Source organism: Silurus aristotelis, assembly GCF_946808225.1.
Source record: "Silurus aristotelis genome assembly, chromosome: 11".
Classification (NCBI taxonomy): Eukaryota; Metazoa; Chordata; class Actinopteri; order Siluriformes; family Siluridae; genus Silurus; species Silurus aristotelis.
In genome coordinates this window covers 6978674-6994555 of record NC_139584.1, presented here as the reverse complement: position 1 = coordinate 6994555, position 15882 = coordinate 6978674, and the positions used below count along the sequence as shown (strand labels likewise).

The following is a 15882-nucleotide window of genomic DNA, read 5'->3' as shown; positions in this document are numbered from 1 at the left end:
CACAGGCTCACCAAAATTGGACAATAGAAGATTGGAAAAACGTTGCCTGGTCTGATGAGTCTCGATTTCTGCTGCAACATTCGGATGGTAGGGTCAGAATTTGGCGTCAACAACATGAAAGTATGGATCCATCCTGCCTTGTTTTAAAAGTTCAGGCTGGTGGTGGTGGTGTAATGGTGTGGGGGATATTTTTTTTGGCACACTTTGGGCCTGTTAGTACCAATTGAGCATCGTGTAAACGCCAAAGCCTACTTGAGTATTGTTGCTGACCATGTCCATCCCTTTATGACCACAGTATACCCATCTTCTGATGGCTACTTCCAGCAGGATAACGCGCCATGTCATAAAGCGAGAATCATCTCAGACTGGTTTCTTGAACATGACAATGAGTTCACAGTACTCAAATGGCCTCCACAGTCACCAGATCTCAATCCAATAGAGCACCTTTGGGATGTGGTGGAACGAGAGATTCGCATCATGGATGTGCAGCCGACAAATCTGCAGCAACTGCGTGATGCTTTCATGTCAATATGGACCAAAATATCTGAGGAATGTTTCCGTAAATATAGCGTTCTCATTTTGCCACAGGGAATTTACATGGCTGCGGGGATTCATGCTCATTCCACTATAAGAGCATTGTTCCAGTTTGTCCCTTAGGTGTTCAATGGAGTTGAGCTAAGGGGTCTGTGCAAAACACTTAACTTCTTGCTTGCTTTGCACATAAAGGCATAGTCATCCTTGAAGTCTGGGAGTCTCAGTTCCAGTGTAAATACTCTACAGCTCTATGTCTCCAATTGTCTGGTAAACGTTTGCAAAAGAACCACATATGGATGTGATGCTTGACATGATCTTTAATTTACACAAAATGCCCCTAATGTCAGTTTTTTTTTTAAAACACAAGGTAAGGCTCCTAAGACCTGCCTAATGAACAAATCTTTTAGACAAATAACAGTAAGGGGTGTTTAAAATTTTTGTATTTTTTTTTTACCATGATTACCTGGGGGTCGTAATTTGCTCAAAATAGATGACCCTACCCTGTTATTACTTAAGATTTCTTTAAATATTATGAAAACTAGAGATAACTAATGGTTGATTGCTAGAAACATTAGCAAAAATCTATAACCACTTCATATTCCAGCTTCCGGACCGCTGTTATTACGAGAGCGCCCTCTAGAGGCGAATCACTCATGCCACGTGCCGTTTGTATTTTACTTGAGATTGTGCGCTGCACGGCGAGTGCCGAAAGGTATATTTCTAATTTATGAATTAAAATATATATATTATATTTTATATTACAAAATGCTATTAATGTTTTCATTTATTTAGTTGATTTCTTTTAGCACATTTTCATGATTCAGTACAGTTTTTCTTTTTTTGGTAATAAAATGTTTGGTACTATTTTACATGGTGTATGATAATTTTTTTAATCGGTTGATTAATCGATTATCGGCAAGTACGATCCGACCTAGATATCGGTATCTGTAAAATCATCAACCGGCGGTCGACCTCTAATGAGACCCCTGGTGGTCTGGGGTTCTTTAATACCCCTGTCTTTACTCCAGAGCTGTGAAAACGCTACGGCCAAACGGGTCTCGGTGAACGGCCTGGAACGAAAATCGCTGCAGCCGAAAAGTTGATTTGAGGCTGTCGTGTAAGGTGCGCTGACGAAATCGTCCCGATCGAACGAGCCGAAAGGAACGAAGCTTCACTCTGACCAGCAGCCTGAGCCCTTCCTTTTATCTGACATGCAATCTAAATGCAAAGTTAATGAGAGCTCGGTAGCGACAGGCATCGGGGAGGATCCGTTAGGCAGTTTAAAAGAATCCACTGTGGACATAGTCGCGAATGTTAATGCTCCAGATTATCTTCTCTGGCCGCGAGGATGATGAAACCTTTTGCACAAAATTACAACCGCACACATTGTTTAATTTATAAAAATAAAATCAATAATAAAAACACAAAAACAACAACTAAAAAGACTTCAGGGTGAGACGCCGGTACCGAAACCGTTGTCTAGTTTAAAAAAAAAAAAAAAAGAAAAGAAGAGAAAACATTCCAGATTTTGCACTTTGTTCTTCATCGTATAACAGGGCAACACATTCCGCACTGTATGATTAATGCTACAAAGTCATCAAATAGCCCTTTCTTGTGCCTGTGTGAGAGGCTGCCATGAATGCTGATGGATGGCGGAGGGGGAGGCTGTGGTGGGCTTGGGGGAGCTGCCTTCATCTCTCGCTCTAATCAGAGATCACCAGCAACTGAAATTTTCATATCGTTCCAGCTGTGGATATTCGTGCTGCAATGCAGCACTGAAATTAGATCCCCGTTTCATCACAAGACGGTAAACAAATTCTTATTAGGTTCTACTTAAATACAAAGAGTGGACTGTGTCATAACTTGCCTTTCTGAGTGCGTTTCATGGAACATAACATTAGTCTGGGATTTCGGTTTGTTCCATTAGTCTAGATCAGCACGCTTAAAGAAAACCCTTAATATAATAAAGTGATATAGTGTGCAATAGGGATCTAATCCACAGCAGAGTGGTGTGATGTGACCTGGCCCAAAGTGGTGTTACAGTTTCCACCACAAAAATACTTTTTTCCAAAATGTAAGTGCATCTTGAAGTCTTTTATTACTCTTATACCTTAGATAATTCATATTTTACTAAATATTTTTTTACGACGTGCAGTGAAATGCTTTGATCGCATGTCCGTGACATAGAAATAGAATAAAAATACATTACAAAACCCCAATAAAACATTTAAATTTATATACAGCAGAAGGCAGATATGCTTACATACATACATACATACATATATATATATATAAATAAAGAGACTTTTTTCCCCCCTCAGAACAACTTTGGACCAATCAGTCTAACTAATGTTCAATTGGGATTGGATAGATTTTCAGGCTAATTACACTTCCCCGACCCATGTGCCGTTAAAATGTGCTGAGTGGATTTACTGGTACAAGTCGAAATCATGCATATTTATTTATCCCATTATAAACTATAACTGCTGTCCAAATAGCTGCCGGGAGTCTGTCTGCGTAAGAGGCTTGGCTCCCTCTGTGCCAGATTAGCTGATTAAATGCTGCCCAATTCTGTTCAGAGGATTAATAACTACACAGAAGGAAAACACAAGCGTACGTAATCGCTCAGCGCTTCCTCGGGACCTGAATCTCACAAGCGGCGCCGGTGTAATAAGATTCAGGCTTCCTGCGAGTTTAGATTTTATAACAGTTACTCGGTCCTTGAAAATCAGAGCGCTGCTGCTGCAACACATCAGGGCTCAGCTTTAATTGTTGAGGGGTGTTATTCTTTATGAGATAAACACCATCACTGTACTAAAACAACGTGCAACTAACACCACTTGCTTTGTTAGCGACTCTCAGATCTCACGTTTAATCCCACTGTTACATCATATTGTAGAAAATGATGAATAAAAGATTCATACGCTGGTCACATGAAAATCTGTGTTGAATATTTGTGCTATAGGTCTCAATTCGGACTTTTCAGACTGTTTAACAAGGTGCTGAAATAAAAGGAATTGTATTTTATTAACAGACAGTCGTTAAAGCCTGTGTAAAGTACATTAGTTTCAGTGTAGACACCTGCGGCTTATAGACAGGTGCGGCTTATTCATGTTCAAAATAAAAATCGTTGTCAAATTCAGTGGGTGCGGCTTATATATGGGTGCGCTTTATAGTCCTTTAAATTAAAGAAAAATTTCCATTGACATTTTTTCTTTTTGTTAGTAACAAAAGTTAGATGTTACAGGATGCAGAAAAACTAGTTCATGCATTTGTTACAGCTAGATTAGATTACTGTACTGCTTTACAGTGCATAAATAAGCTTCAGTCAGTTCAGAATGCAGCAGAATCCTCACTAGATCTAGAAAATAGGACCATCACCCCTGTTTTAGTCTACACTGCTCCCAATCAAATCTCTCATTAATTATCCCATTAGTACACTGAATCAGGACTACAGTTGCTCATCTGATCACCATCACTGCACACCTCAACATCGTCTAGCTGTAATAAATGGACATTGAGTGCCACCCAGATGAGGATGGGTTCCTCTAGAGTCTGGTTCCTATCAAGGTTTCTTCCTTATGCCATCTCGGCGAGATTTTCTTTGCCGGTCGCCACCGGCACGCTCATTATGGACAAACTTACACTTAAGAACATTAATTTTATTACTGCTTTAACTGTTTAAAGATGCTTTGAGACAATGTTTATTGTTAAAAGTGCTATACAAATAAAAATATATAATATTTCATTTAGGCAATTTGCTGTAATGGACAGAAAATATTTTTTTCATTATTTCCCTTAATTTGGTAAAGTGAAACAAAACTGTAATGTAGTTGCGACTTGGCTTGAAAGACTTTAGCTGTGCATTAACTAATTAAAAAAAGCATGTCTGTCACCCAATCAGAATCAAGTATTAAACAGAGCTGTGGTATAGTGTTATAATCCCCTGTCTCATGTGTTCATCATGTACTCTGGATGCTCAGCTCAGCTCAGTCTTTGGGGTTCTCTACATGAATGGTTAATTAAATTCATCATGTTTCCTCGAGATGTAAATATTGGCTTTGCGGATTTCGCGGTCTTCCATGTGCACAGCGCAAAACCTGACAAAATCCACAAAACCCATATTGAAGTTTTAAGTATGGACTTTTGCATGCGGTCATTTGTGTTCCTTAACAAATTGAGAAGGAAGAGTAATCTAAGAAAAAAACAGCTTTATAAAGTTATTACTGCTTTAGGCGTGTGTCCGTCAGTCCGGTTCACCAAACTACTTAGGTTGTCAATATTCATAAGACCCCCCCCCACCACCACACTGCTATGCTCCCTAAAAAGGCTTCCTGTACCTGCCCAGATCAGATTCAAAACACTGATGCTCACATACAAAGCTAAAAACAGACCAGCACCTATCTACCTCACTGCACTGATCTCACCCCACACTGCACCACACTCCCTCTGATGGATTGTTTGGTCCCACCATCTCTCAGGCCAGAAGGAAGGCATGCTTCAAGACCCTTGCAACTGAATCCCATTTAACACAGTTTAGGTGTTTGCTTCAATGAAGCTCAGGTGGTTAAGACGTTGGATTTTGGCCTTAGAAGGTTCGATCCCATCACCAATCTGCCACCGCCAGCAGACCCTTAACCCTCAACCCTCAACTGAACAGTTGTATAACAGATAATTGTAGGTCACTATGGATAAAGGTGTCTGCCAAATGCTGTACATGTAAAGTGGTGAACTCTGAACTGTATTGGAGTAAAAGGCAACAAGTGCACATGAAAATTCTTATTTCTTTGCATATCCCAGTGATACAGGAAAGGTTACAGCACCACTTGACAAAAAGAGTTAAGGGCCTTGCTCAAGGGTACAATAGTGGCAGCTTGGCAATATCAATGGTTGAACCCTCAACTTTCCTACTAGTGCCCCAGAGCCTTAACCACTGAGCTACCCCCTCCCCTGGTTTTCATAAATCCCAGCTTGTTAAGAAGCTAGAGTCAGAGCACAGGGTTAGCAATGGTACAGCGTCCCTGGAGCAGAGCGGGTTAAGTGCCTTGGTCAAAAGCCCAGAAGTGGCAGCTTGGCAGTGCTGGGACTTGAACCCACAAGTCAAAGTTTCACAAAAAAAAATACTCTTAAAGCAGACATGAGGGGAGTGGTAGCTCCAGCGGTTGAGGCTCTGGGTTACTGTTTGGAAGGTCGGGGGTTCAAGCCCCGGTATCGCCAAGCTGCCACTCTTGGGCCCTTGAGCAAGGCCCTTAACCCTCTATGCTCCAGGGGCGCCATATCATGGCTGAACATCTCACGCATTGTAAACTCTTCAAAATAACATTACGGATCCTAATGAAACTTAGTACATTGTTTCTTATTACATGTTAGATGCATGATAAAAATTTATTTCAAAGTAGTTTGCCCTGTATCGGTACTACAAAGTAGTAGTACGTTATTTGTTGACGTTACGTTCTGATCTCTGATCATCCAGTCCTGCTCAGTGCTTACTGCTTATTGCCATATTGCTTAGCGTTCTGCCTTCCGTAGCGAAGCACGGGTACTTTCCGCTAGTATATATATATATATATATATATATATATATATATATATATATATATTCATTCATTCATTCATTTTCTTCCGCTTATCCGTAATTCGGGTCGCGGGGGCAGCAGTCTAAGCAGGCCCCCGCCTTCGACTGCTGCCCCTCACAGCACCGTCCCGTACGGTCCCTCCTGCAGGTGGTGAGCCCACGGGAAGGCGGCCCACGTCACTCCGACGTCACGGACCTTGATATTTCCCTCGTAAGGGACCCCCGGAGCATAGAGGGTTAAGGGCCTTGCTCAAGGGCCCAAGAGTGGGAGCTTGGCGATACCGGGGCTTGAACCCCAGACCTTCCGATCTGCAACCCAGCGCCTTAACCGCTGGAGCCACCACTCCCCCTTATATATATATATATATATATATATATATATATATATATATATATATATATATACTGTATATATATATATATATATATATATATATATATATATATATATATATATATATATATATATATATATATATATATATAATTATTGTATATTATTCTATATATTTTATATTTATGGAGCTAACAAAACCCCTAAGTATTATAATCACAAAATATCCCATTATCACTCTCACTCAGAACATTAACATTTAACTTTTGAGAAAACTAGCTGGCGATGCAGAATGGAAATGTATTACAGCTAAAAAACAAATAAAAAAAATAATACATAACAGCAAACTGGAATGAAGGCATCGCTGCATAATTCATGCGCTTCTCCTTTTAAGAAATGGCAAATTCATCAGGACAATAGCACCTGACAGAGGAACCGCTCTGTCTCCGTTCACCTTCCCGAACTCGCCCTTTCCACGCCTTAAACATCAGCAAGTCTTCATCAGAGACCCACGATGCACTGCAGCATGGCAACTGTGGTAGGACTGAATGCACTTCCCGCAGATTTATCATGACAACTTGACTTTCCTGTGACCTTTAATGATATGTTCTTGCCAGACCAGAGGAAATACAGCGAGGGCGAGACGAGCCGAACAATCCTGACATTTCGAGTGATTATTTGTTCTGACATTAGGCCCAATCATAAGTTAAGGGGTCAGAGGGCAGATACCTTTTCATTTCCTTTTTTTTTGATGGAATTAAATTTGCACCATAAACGATGGAACCAAACTTTTCAAGACATAAAGAACAATATACTGTGAGGAAGGTGATAAACACCCTGCAGTTGAAAAACAATGAACTGGCAACGTAGACAATGTTGGTGAGCATTCTGAATTATTTACTGGTTCATTTATGAAGTACTGAGTTGCATGCAGTGGTGGACGAAGTGCACAAACTATGTACTTGAGTCAAAAGTAGAGATACACTAGATCAAATATTACTCCAGCATATGCGCTCGCTTAAAATTTTCACTTGAGTAAAAGTACACGCTTAGTGTCCAAAGTACTTTGATTTATTATGACTATAATGTTCCTATTATCAATTTTGTCACAAGACTTGATCAACTCAGTTTATGTAAAAAGACTCTAATGTGCCTCTTAGCACACAATCTATTAATAGAATGATATTAATGAGTCAAACACTGATTGATATCTATTAAAATCATCATGAGCCCAAAATGTTTTCAAATGCAGTAGCCCACCGCTTTGCCGCAGTTGGAATCTCGCGCCCTCGGTTTATCGTGGAATTGCGTTTGCCACATAACTAATTAGTTTGGCTGATTTTCCCGGCCTCTCGTGGATAGCACCATAGACCAAAAAAACTCATAGGGAATTGTTTTTATGGATTTTTATGTTAAAATAGCATTTTTGGGCTGGCGTCCGTTTATCGTGACGGGTTTTGGAATGTAACCACTGCGATAAACAGGGGATTACTGTACTTCCCAAAAAAAAAAAGAAAAAAAAAAATGTTTGTGCAAATAAGGCCATGGGTGTTGTGGCAGGTTCGAGTCAGCAGTTTCTCCCATCATTTATTCCTCTTTAAATGTTCTGCTTGCTGTTGATCTGATGCTGAACTGTATGTCGGTGATAAATAGATACCACCAAGCGACAATCAAAAGTTTCAAACGGAGCATGGGCTTTACCCTGATTAATGGAAAGTTTTTATCCACTCACAAATAAAATGGAACGACTGTTTTCGCTAAATAAAGTGGAGTAAAAAGTACGATATTTGACTTCGAAATGTAGCGAAGTGAAAGTAAAAGTCTCCCCAAATAAAAATACTTCAGTTAAAGTGATTGATGTGATTTGATGTGACTCAGAAGAACGAGTAGTCTCAGAGTGATTCATGCATTTTTTTTTTACTGGACGCGCATCGGCAAAGCATCGCTAAATCTCTGTAGGTTATGTCCAGGAAACTGAATTTAGTTCTCTTCTAGTCGTTCATTTATCATGAATGCAGTGCAATATACAGGAAACAGAACTGAGTAGTTCATTTCATGAGTCCTCTGGTCACATGACTCCTTTATACTCTATGAAGGCGATTAAAAGATTAAAGGAACACAATTAACTAAATGACTCAAAAGAAAAGAAAAAAAAAAGAACTTGGTTTATTTGATTAATGAGATCCAAAGAATCAAGTCATTAAAATGATCAGATTTCCCCATCACTAATCCAGAACGCTCTCAAAAATCTACTTTTGTCAGCGGTCGATCCGAATCTCACCTGCCTACCAGAGTGAATTACTGGGGAAACCCCACCCCTTACAAAAGTTTCATTTTAGGATGGGTCAAAAACCAAAAAAAAAAGAAAACCCAAAATAAAAAACATTCAAAAGTGCATTAGAAAACTTATTGGCACATTCAAAAACAACGATTATCAATAAACAAACGATTAATGTTGGTTATTTGAAGAGTCAGCTTTTTTTTTTTTTACCTGATCGTTTCAGAGTGTTTGTATGTTTCTGTTTGTTTCATGAAAAGCATCATTCAATAGTACTTTAGGCACAAGCTAAGGTCAATAGCATGAAGTTTTAGTTTGGGCTCTGTATGTTTATGTTCGCTAATTGGCTAGTGAGATTTGGATGGACAGCATCCAGAAGTAGAGACATCTGGAGTGTGTTCTGGATGCGGTTCTCTAAAAAGCTGTACTGTTTGTACTATGTAGTCGAATTAAGTATATTACAATGTAATTAATATTCATATAATAATATAATGAAATGAAATAAACAGTTGAAGACATATTTTGCCACCAAATTCATCCATTTCAGTTGCAGTGTTTTTCTTCTTCTTTTTAAGAAGTTACATTTAAGTAACACTTTTTCCATTGAATGGAGATTTCTGAGTTCTGAAAGCCGAACCAAATGCATCACGTCCACGCACCCCGAACCCCCCAAACACAGAGCATTATTTTTATAAGGCCACTCTCCTGAGTGCTTCCTTACCGTGTGGCCTTCACATACAGCCCAAAAAAAAAGCAGCACCTGGCACCAACTGCGCTCTCTTGCCAATTTCTCCATCTTCTCTTCATTTGCTTGCTGCTTTCATCTCCAGCTGGAGAACCGTGCTTTTTTCTTCTCTCATCCTCCTTGTTTCCACTCTTACGAGCCTCTTATCAAAGCGCACCATCTATGACCCCTCCAGTACACAGCAGAAACAATGAAGTACTTTTCTCAGCTGGCATATGCACATCAGCCAACAAAAACAGGAGCGACTCTGTGGAGCATGAACATGCCCGAGAGCCTTCCAGTGATTCCCCCTTTAAGTCCCTTATAGCTATTAAGGACAAAGTACTACTTAAAACAAGTAGAAATCAAACAAACACACTATTATACACTGATAATTCTTAAGCATTTTTACCAGCGGTGTAACGGTGCACATATTCGTACCAGACCGTTTCGGTACAGGGTTTCCGGTTTGGTGGACGTGTATCAAATACAATCCTTTTAACTTTAGTTAAAATCGGAGTTCCCCTAACGAACATGTGGCGGACCGCAAGTTTGTTTGGTCTCCGCCTTAAAATTTGAGCGCAGTGTCATTTTATTTTTTTTTGTTTTATTATTAAACTTGAAAACATACACAGCAATACCAGGGCTATAAAAAAGAAACTAGAGTTGGAGCAGTGTCACCATGTTTCCAATTATTTAATTACATTTAATCAATTTAATTTGTGACAATTTAAACGATTACTCAATTTTAACCAATTGCCTAAGGAATGAAGAAGAAGTGTGCTGGTACCGATCTTCAAGAATAATGGAGATGTGCAGACCTGCAGTAACTACTGAAGAATAAAGTTGATCAGTCACACCATGAAGTTATGGAAAAGAGTAGTGGAAGCCAGGCTGAGAGAAGAGGTGACCATCTGTGAGCAACAGTATGGCTTCATGCCGAGGAAGTGCACCACAGATGCAATATTTGCTTTGAGAATGTTGATGGAGAAGTATAGAGAAGGTCAGAAGGAGTTGCATTGCGTATTTGTGGATTTGGAGAAAGCGTATGACAAGGTGCCGAAAGAGGAGTTGTGGTATTGTATCAGGAAATCTGGTGTGTCAGAGAAGTATGTGAGGGTGGTGCAGGACATGTATGAGGACAGTGTGACAGCAGTAAAGTGTGCAGGAGGAACGACAAACTGGTTCAAGGTGAAGGTCGGACTGCATCAAGGATCGGCCCTGAGCCCTTTCCTGTTTGCAGTGGTGATGGACAAGGTCAGACAGGAGTCTCCATGGACTATGATGTTTGTTGATGATATTGTGATTTTTGGTGAGAGTAGGGAGCAGGTTAAAAAGAGCCTGGAGAGGTGGAGGTACATGCTGGAGAGAAGGGGAATGAAAGTCAGTAGGAGTAAGAGAGTTTGTGTGTTTAAATGAGAGGGAGGGCAGTGGAGTGGTGCGGTTACAGGGAGAAGAGGTGGAGAAGGTGGAGGAGTTCAGGTACCTGGGATCAACTGTGCAAAGTAATGGAGAGTGTGTTAGAGACATGAAGAAAAGAGTGCAGGCAGGGTGGAGTGGGTGGAGAAGAGTGACAGGGGTGATTTGTGATAGAAGGGTATCTGCAAGAGTGAAAGGAAAAGTTTATAGGACTGTGGTGAGACCTGCGATGTTGTATGGTTTAGAGACAGTGGTATTGAGTAAAAGACAGGAGGTGGAGCTGGAGGTAGCAGAGCTGAAGAGGTTGAGGTTTTCGTTGAGAGTGACGATGGACAGGATTACAAACAAGTTTATTAGCGGGAAAGTGCATGTAGGACGTTTTGGAGACAAGGTGAGGAAGTCGCGATTGAGATGGTTTGGACATGTGCAGAGGAGGGACACGGGTTATATCGGTAGGAGATTGCTGAGGATGGAGCCACCAGGAAGGAGGAAAAGAGGAAGGCATATGAGGAGGTTTATGGATGTGGTGAGGGAAGACATGCAGGTAGGTGGGGTAAAAGAGGCAGATGTACAGGACAGGGGGGTATGGAGACGAATGATCCACTGTGGCGACCCCTAATGGGAAAAGCCGAAAGAAGAAGAAGACCCAATTTTAACCAATATAATAAAAGTGTATTGCATCAATCTGATTTATTACATTTTATTTAATTTTTTTTATAAAAAATACAGTCGTATGTCATTTAACCAAGCGAGCATTTTAATTAAAATTGTTTTAAAAGTGTAAACTGTTGTTCACAAATGTTATTGATAATAAACTGCAGTACCGGTTACGAACCGAACCGTGACTTAAAAACCGAGCTACATACCGAATCACACTATATATATACACACTTCCATATAGTGTGTATCTTAGTGTACATATTGAAGAGGAAACACTCTTGAGCATGACAACAAGATATTTAAAACTGGTAATGCGAACATAGTAATCCCTGTCTACAAATATCAGGGTGCAAACACCTTTTGCAAGTTGTAGCGGTAGAATTTTCTAGAAAACCCAAGACATCTGGTTTTGCCCCCAATCGAATCTCGCTTTGCTCGCATGCCTACAAAGATCATGCTGTGTAACGAACAAGTTTTAAAAAATGCGGTGGTAGAAACAGTCAATCTGCCTCAAGATGTCTCCAACCTTGCTAGCCATGTGTGATTTCCTCACGCGCTGAACGTCACGCTTTGATCAAGTTGTTAGAAGGTTGCGTGCCATAGCAAAATGGAGAGAAGCCTAATCGATTCACTTGCGATCGGATACCAGCTGTCCAAAAGTCTGAGGTGCTCACATGGCGCAATCAGAAGGGAAATTTTAAATGCTAAATTTTACATTTTATATATATATATATATATATATATATATATATATATATATATATACATACACACACACACACACACACACACACACACACACACACACACACACACACACAGTAAAATAATATGATTGACACCTTTCTAGAAAGTTGGGACACTGTGCAAAATGTAAATAAAAACAGAATGCAATCATTTGCAAATCTCACAAATCTAGATTCTATTGAAAATAAAACTAAAAACATGAAATATTTACATTGAGATTGTTTTAAGAAAGAAGAAAAAAAAAAGTGGAAGAGGAATGTTGTCCCATGTGTCTGATTCTAGCTGGTAAACAATTCCTGTTAGTGTATTCTTCGTTTCACGATGCCACAAAAAAAACAAACAAAAAAAAAACACGGATTTCTGGATGAAAGCACCTGTTCTATAATCTGTATAAAAAAAAATATAAAAATAAATAAATGGGTGCTCTAAAACCAGTATATACCATTCAGCATTTAAGAAAGCATTTCTAAATATGCAAGTATACCATTTCACAGGTACTAATGCCCTCCTATAACATCAGAGATGCTGCTTTTAGAACTGAGCACTCATAACAAGCCAGATGATCCTCTCCTCTTTAGTCTGGAGGACAGTGTCCATGGTTTCCAAAAATAAATTAAAATGTACTTTTTTTTGCATACCTTTTTTGAGAGACGTGTTGCAGCCATCAAATTCAATATTACCTTCTTTTTTCCTTAAGATGGTACATTTGCTCAAATTAAACAAAATATGGGTTTATGAGATTGGCAAAATTATTGCACATCACAAACTTCAAGGGCATGTTTTTAGCAGTGAATGTGAAGTTGGAACTCACTGAATGGGCAGTACAAGGGTACTAGGCTGGACCTTTGGTCTCCTCTTCGCCGATGCTCCAATCTGATTGGCCGAGCGCTTGAGCGACTGCTGGTTTAACAGACTGGATGCCAAACCTGCATGATACTGTAACTGGCAGAAGCAAAAGACAAAAGAGTCAGGATGAGATTTCTGACAGAATATATTGTGAAAAGACATTGAAAACAGAGCTGTCTATTCAGTGTTTTGAATAGTTCCACATATTGAACTTCAGTTTCCCTGGTTAGAAGTCATGTTAGATCTAGTTAGAATCTAGCTTGGATTTCTCTGTTTAAGATTCACATGTTCTCTCTGGGTCTCCTTCGAGTTTACAACCTCTCAAAAACAAAGGTACTGCAGGAAACTCCAGGTTTGTGTGTGTGTGTGTGTGTGTGTGTGTGTGTGTGTGTGTGTGTGTGTGTGTGTGTGCGCAGATATCTGGAAATGGGCATCCTGTATTAAGCCCAGAGAATAAGCAGTGATCTGAATCTACCCAAATCACCAGGATAACATGGTGCTAAAGATGAATAAAAGAATGATGTAATGTGGTAAGTTTTGATACAGTGACTATGATGATATTCAGTACAAACGATCATTCAAACACTACTGGCCCACTTCTTGCTTTTTAGCTTCTTTCTATTCCTCTTCCAGCTGAGTCTAACAGGGTGATCACAGCGTTTTCGGCTTTGATGTTGCGTCTGCTCTCTCTGAAGGCCGTCGGCAACGTTCTCGCTCAAGTGACGAAACCGCGTGAAAGCTATCAGCTCTCCGGAACACACAGGTGTAACGCTGTGTCACTCGGCTGTCAGGAGTTATGCTGATGGATGTGATAGGAGGGCTGGACGCCAACCATCTGTCAGTCAGGGCTCATGATCCAACACTGTATCCAGCTTCTGGAGTCATGATCCGACATCCGTAACCAGCCTTTTCTCACCAGGATCGGACCAGGGGTGGGGGGGGGTGAAACAAGCAACCCTAAATATGTTGTGTACATGGCGCAATTAAAAAAAAAAACCCAAGAGCTGGCAAGCATTTACTGATGAAATAAATCATACAAATTGAGCGATGAACAACATGCAGGCTCACGTCGTAGGGGGAAGCAAGTCAGGTTTTGATCAAATCTCCCGTTTAGGGATTCGTCACTTCAGTACTCACGTAGACCGACGACTCATTAATCGCTATTAAAATATTCCTCCTATTGAGCTAATTAGCCGTTTTCGGAGGCTGCCGAGCGGCGTTCTGTAAGCGAGAAGCAGACGGCGCAGCACTCCCCCTCTTTTAATTTGGCGCGCCAAAGCCGCTGCGTTAACGGGATATTGTTTTAATTATGTACACCCTGTTTTCGCGGATAATGAGGCCTGTTTGGAAAGGCCCAGATCCTGCAAAATTGAATGCGGCGGATGAGGAGGAAGGCCGAGTGCAAAAAGAAATAAAAGGAAATAAGGAGAAATAGATATTTTTCAAACAAGATAAGGAAGGAAAAAAAAAATATTTTTTGGACAGGGAAAAAAGTTTTTTACAAATTAGACAATTATATAAAATAATTATATAATTTAACCAAGTGATAATTTATGTTAAATTATACGAACATTTTATTTATAGAATTTATTTCTCTGTGTGTTTGCGTGTGTATGTATGTATGTATGTATATATATATATATATATATATATATATGTATGTATATATATATATATATATGTATATATATATATATATATATATATATATATATATATATATATATATATATATATATATACACACACACACACACATATACACACATATATACATACATACACACACAGTGAGGAAAATAAGTATTTGAACACCCTGCTATTTTGCAAGTTCTCCCACTTACAAATCATGGAGGGGTCTGAAATTGTCATCGTAGGTGCATGTCCACTGTGAGAGACATAATCTAAAAAAAAAAATCCAGAAATCACAATGTATGATTTTTAAACTATTTATTTGTATAATACAGCTGCAAATAAGTATTTGAACACCTGTCTATCAGCTAGAATTCTGACCCTCAAAGACCTGTTAGTCTGCCTTTAAAATGTCCACCTCCACTACATTTATTATCCTAAATTAGATGCACCCGTTTGAGGTCGTTAGCTGCATAAAGACACCTGTCCACCCCATACAATCAGTAAGAATCCAATTACTAACATGGCCAAGACCAAAGAGCTGTCCAAAGGCACTAGAGACAAAATTGTACACCTCCACAAGGCTGGAAAGGGCTACGGGGAAATTGCCAAGCAGCTTGGTGAAAAAAGGTCCACTGTTGGAACAATCATTAGAAAATGGTAGAAGCTAAACATGACTGTCAATCTACCTCGAACTGGGGCTCCATGCAAGATCTCACCTCGTGGGGTCTTAATGATCCTAAGGAAGGTGAGAAATCAGCCCAGAACTACACGGGAGGAGCTGGTCAATGACCTGAAAAGAGCTGGGACCAATCATGCTTAGGGGGTGTTTTTCTGCACATGGGACAGGGCGACTGCACTGTATTAAGGAGAGGATGACCGGGGCCATGTATTGCGAGATTTTGGGGAACAACCTCCTTCCCTCAGTTAGAGCATTGAAGATGGGTCGAAGCTGGGTCTTCCAACATGACAATGACCCGAAGCACACAGCCAGGATAACCAAGGAGTGGCTCTGTAAGAAGCATATCAAGGTTCTGGCATGGCCTAGCCAGTCTCCACACCTAAATTCAATAAAGAATCTTTGGAGGGAGCTCAAACTACGTGTTTCTCAGCGACAGGCCAGAAACCTGACT

General features: G+C 40.0%; 1 protein-coding gene across 1 annotated transcript in view; it reads right to left on the bottom strand.

Moving 5' to 3' along the window:
• Positions 1-15882, bottom strand: part of med27 (mediator complex subunit 27) — a 75837-nt gene that overhangs the window by 36593 nt on the left and 23362 nt on the right. Inside the window, exon 3 of the mRNA XM_083555249.1 lies at positions 13083-13213. Coding sequence (XP_083411375.1) covers positions 13083-13213 — 131 coding nt within the window. The remainder of the gene's footprint in view (positions 1-13082; positions 13214-15882) is intronic.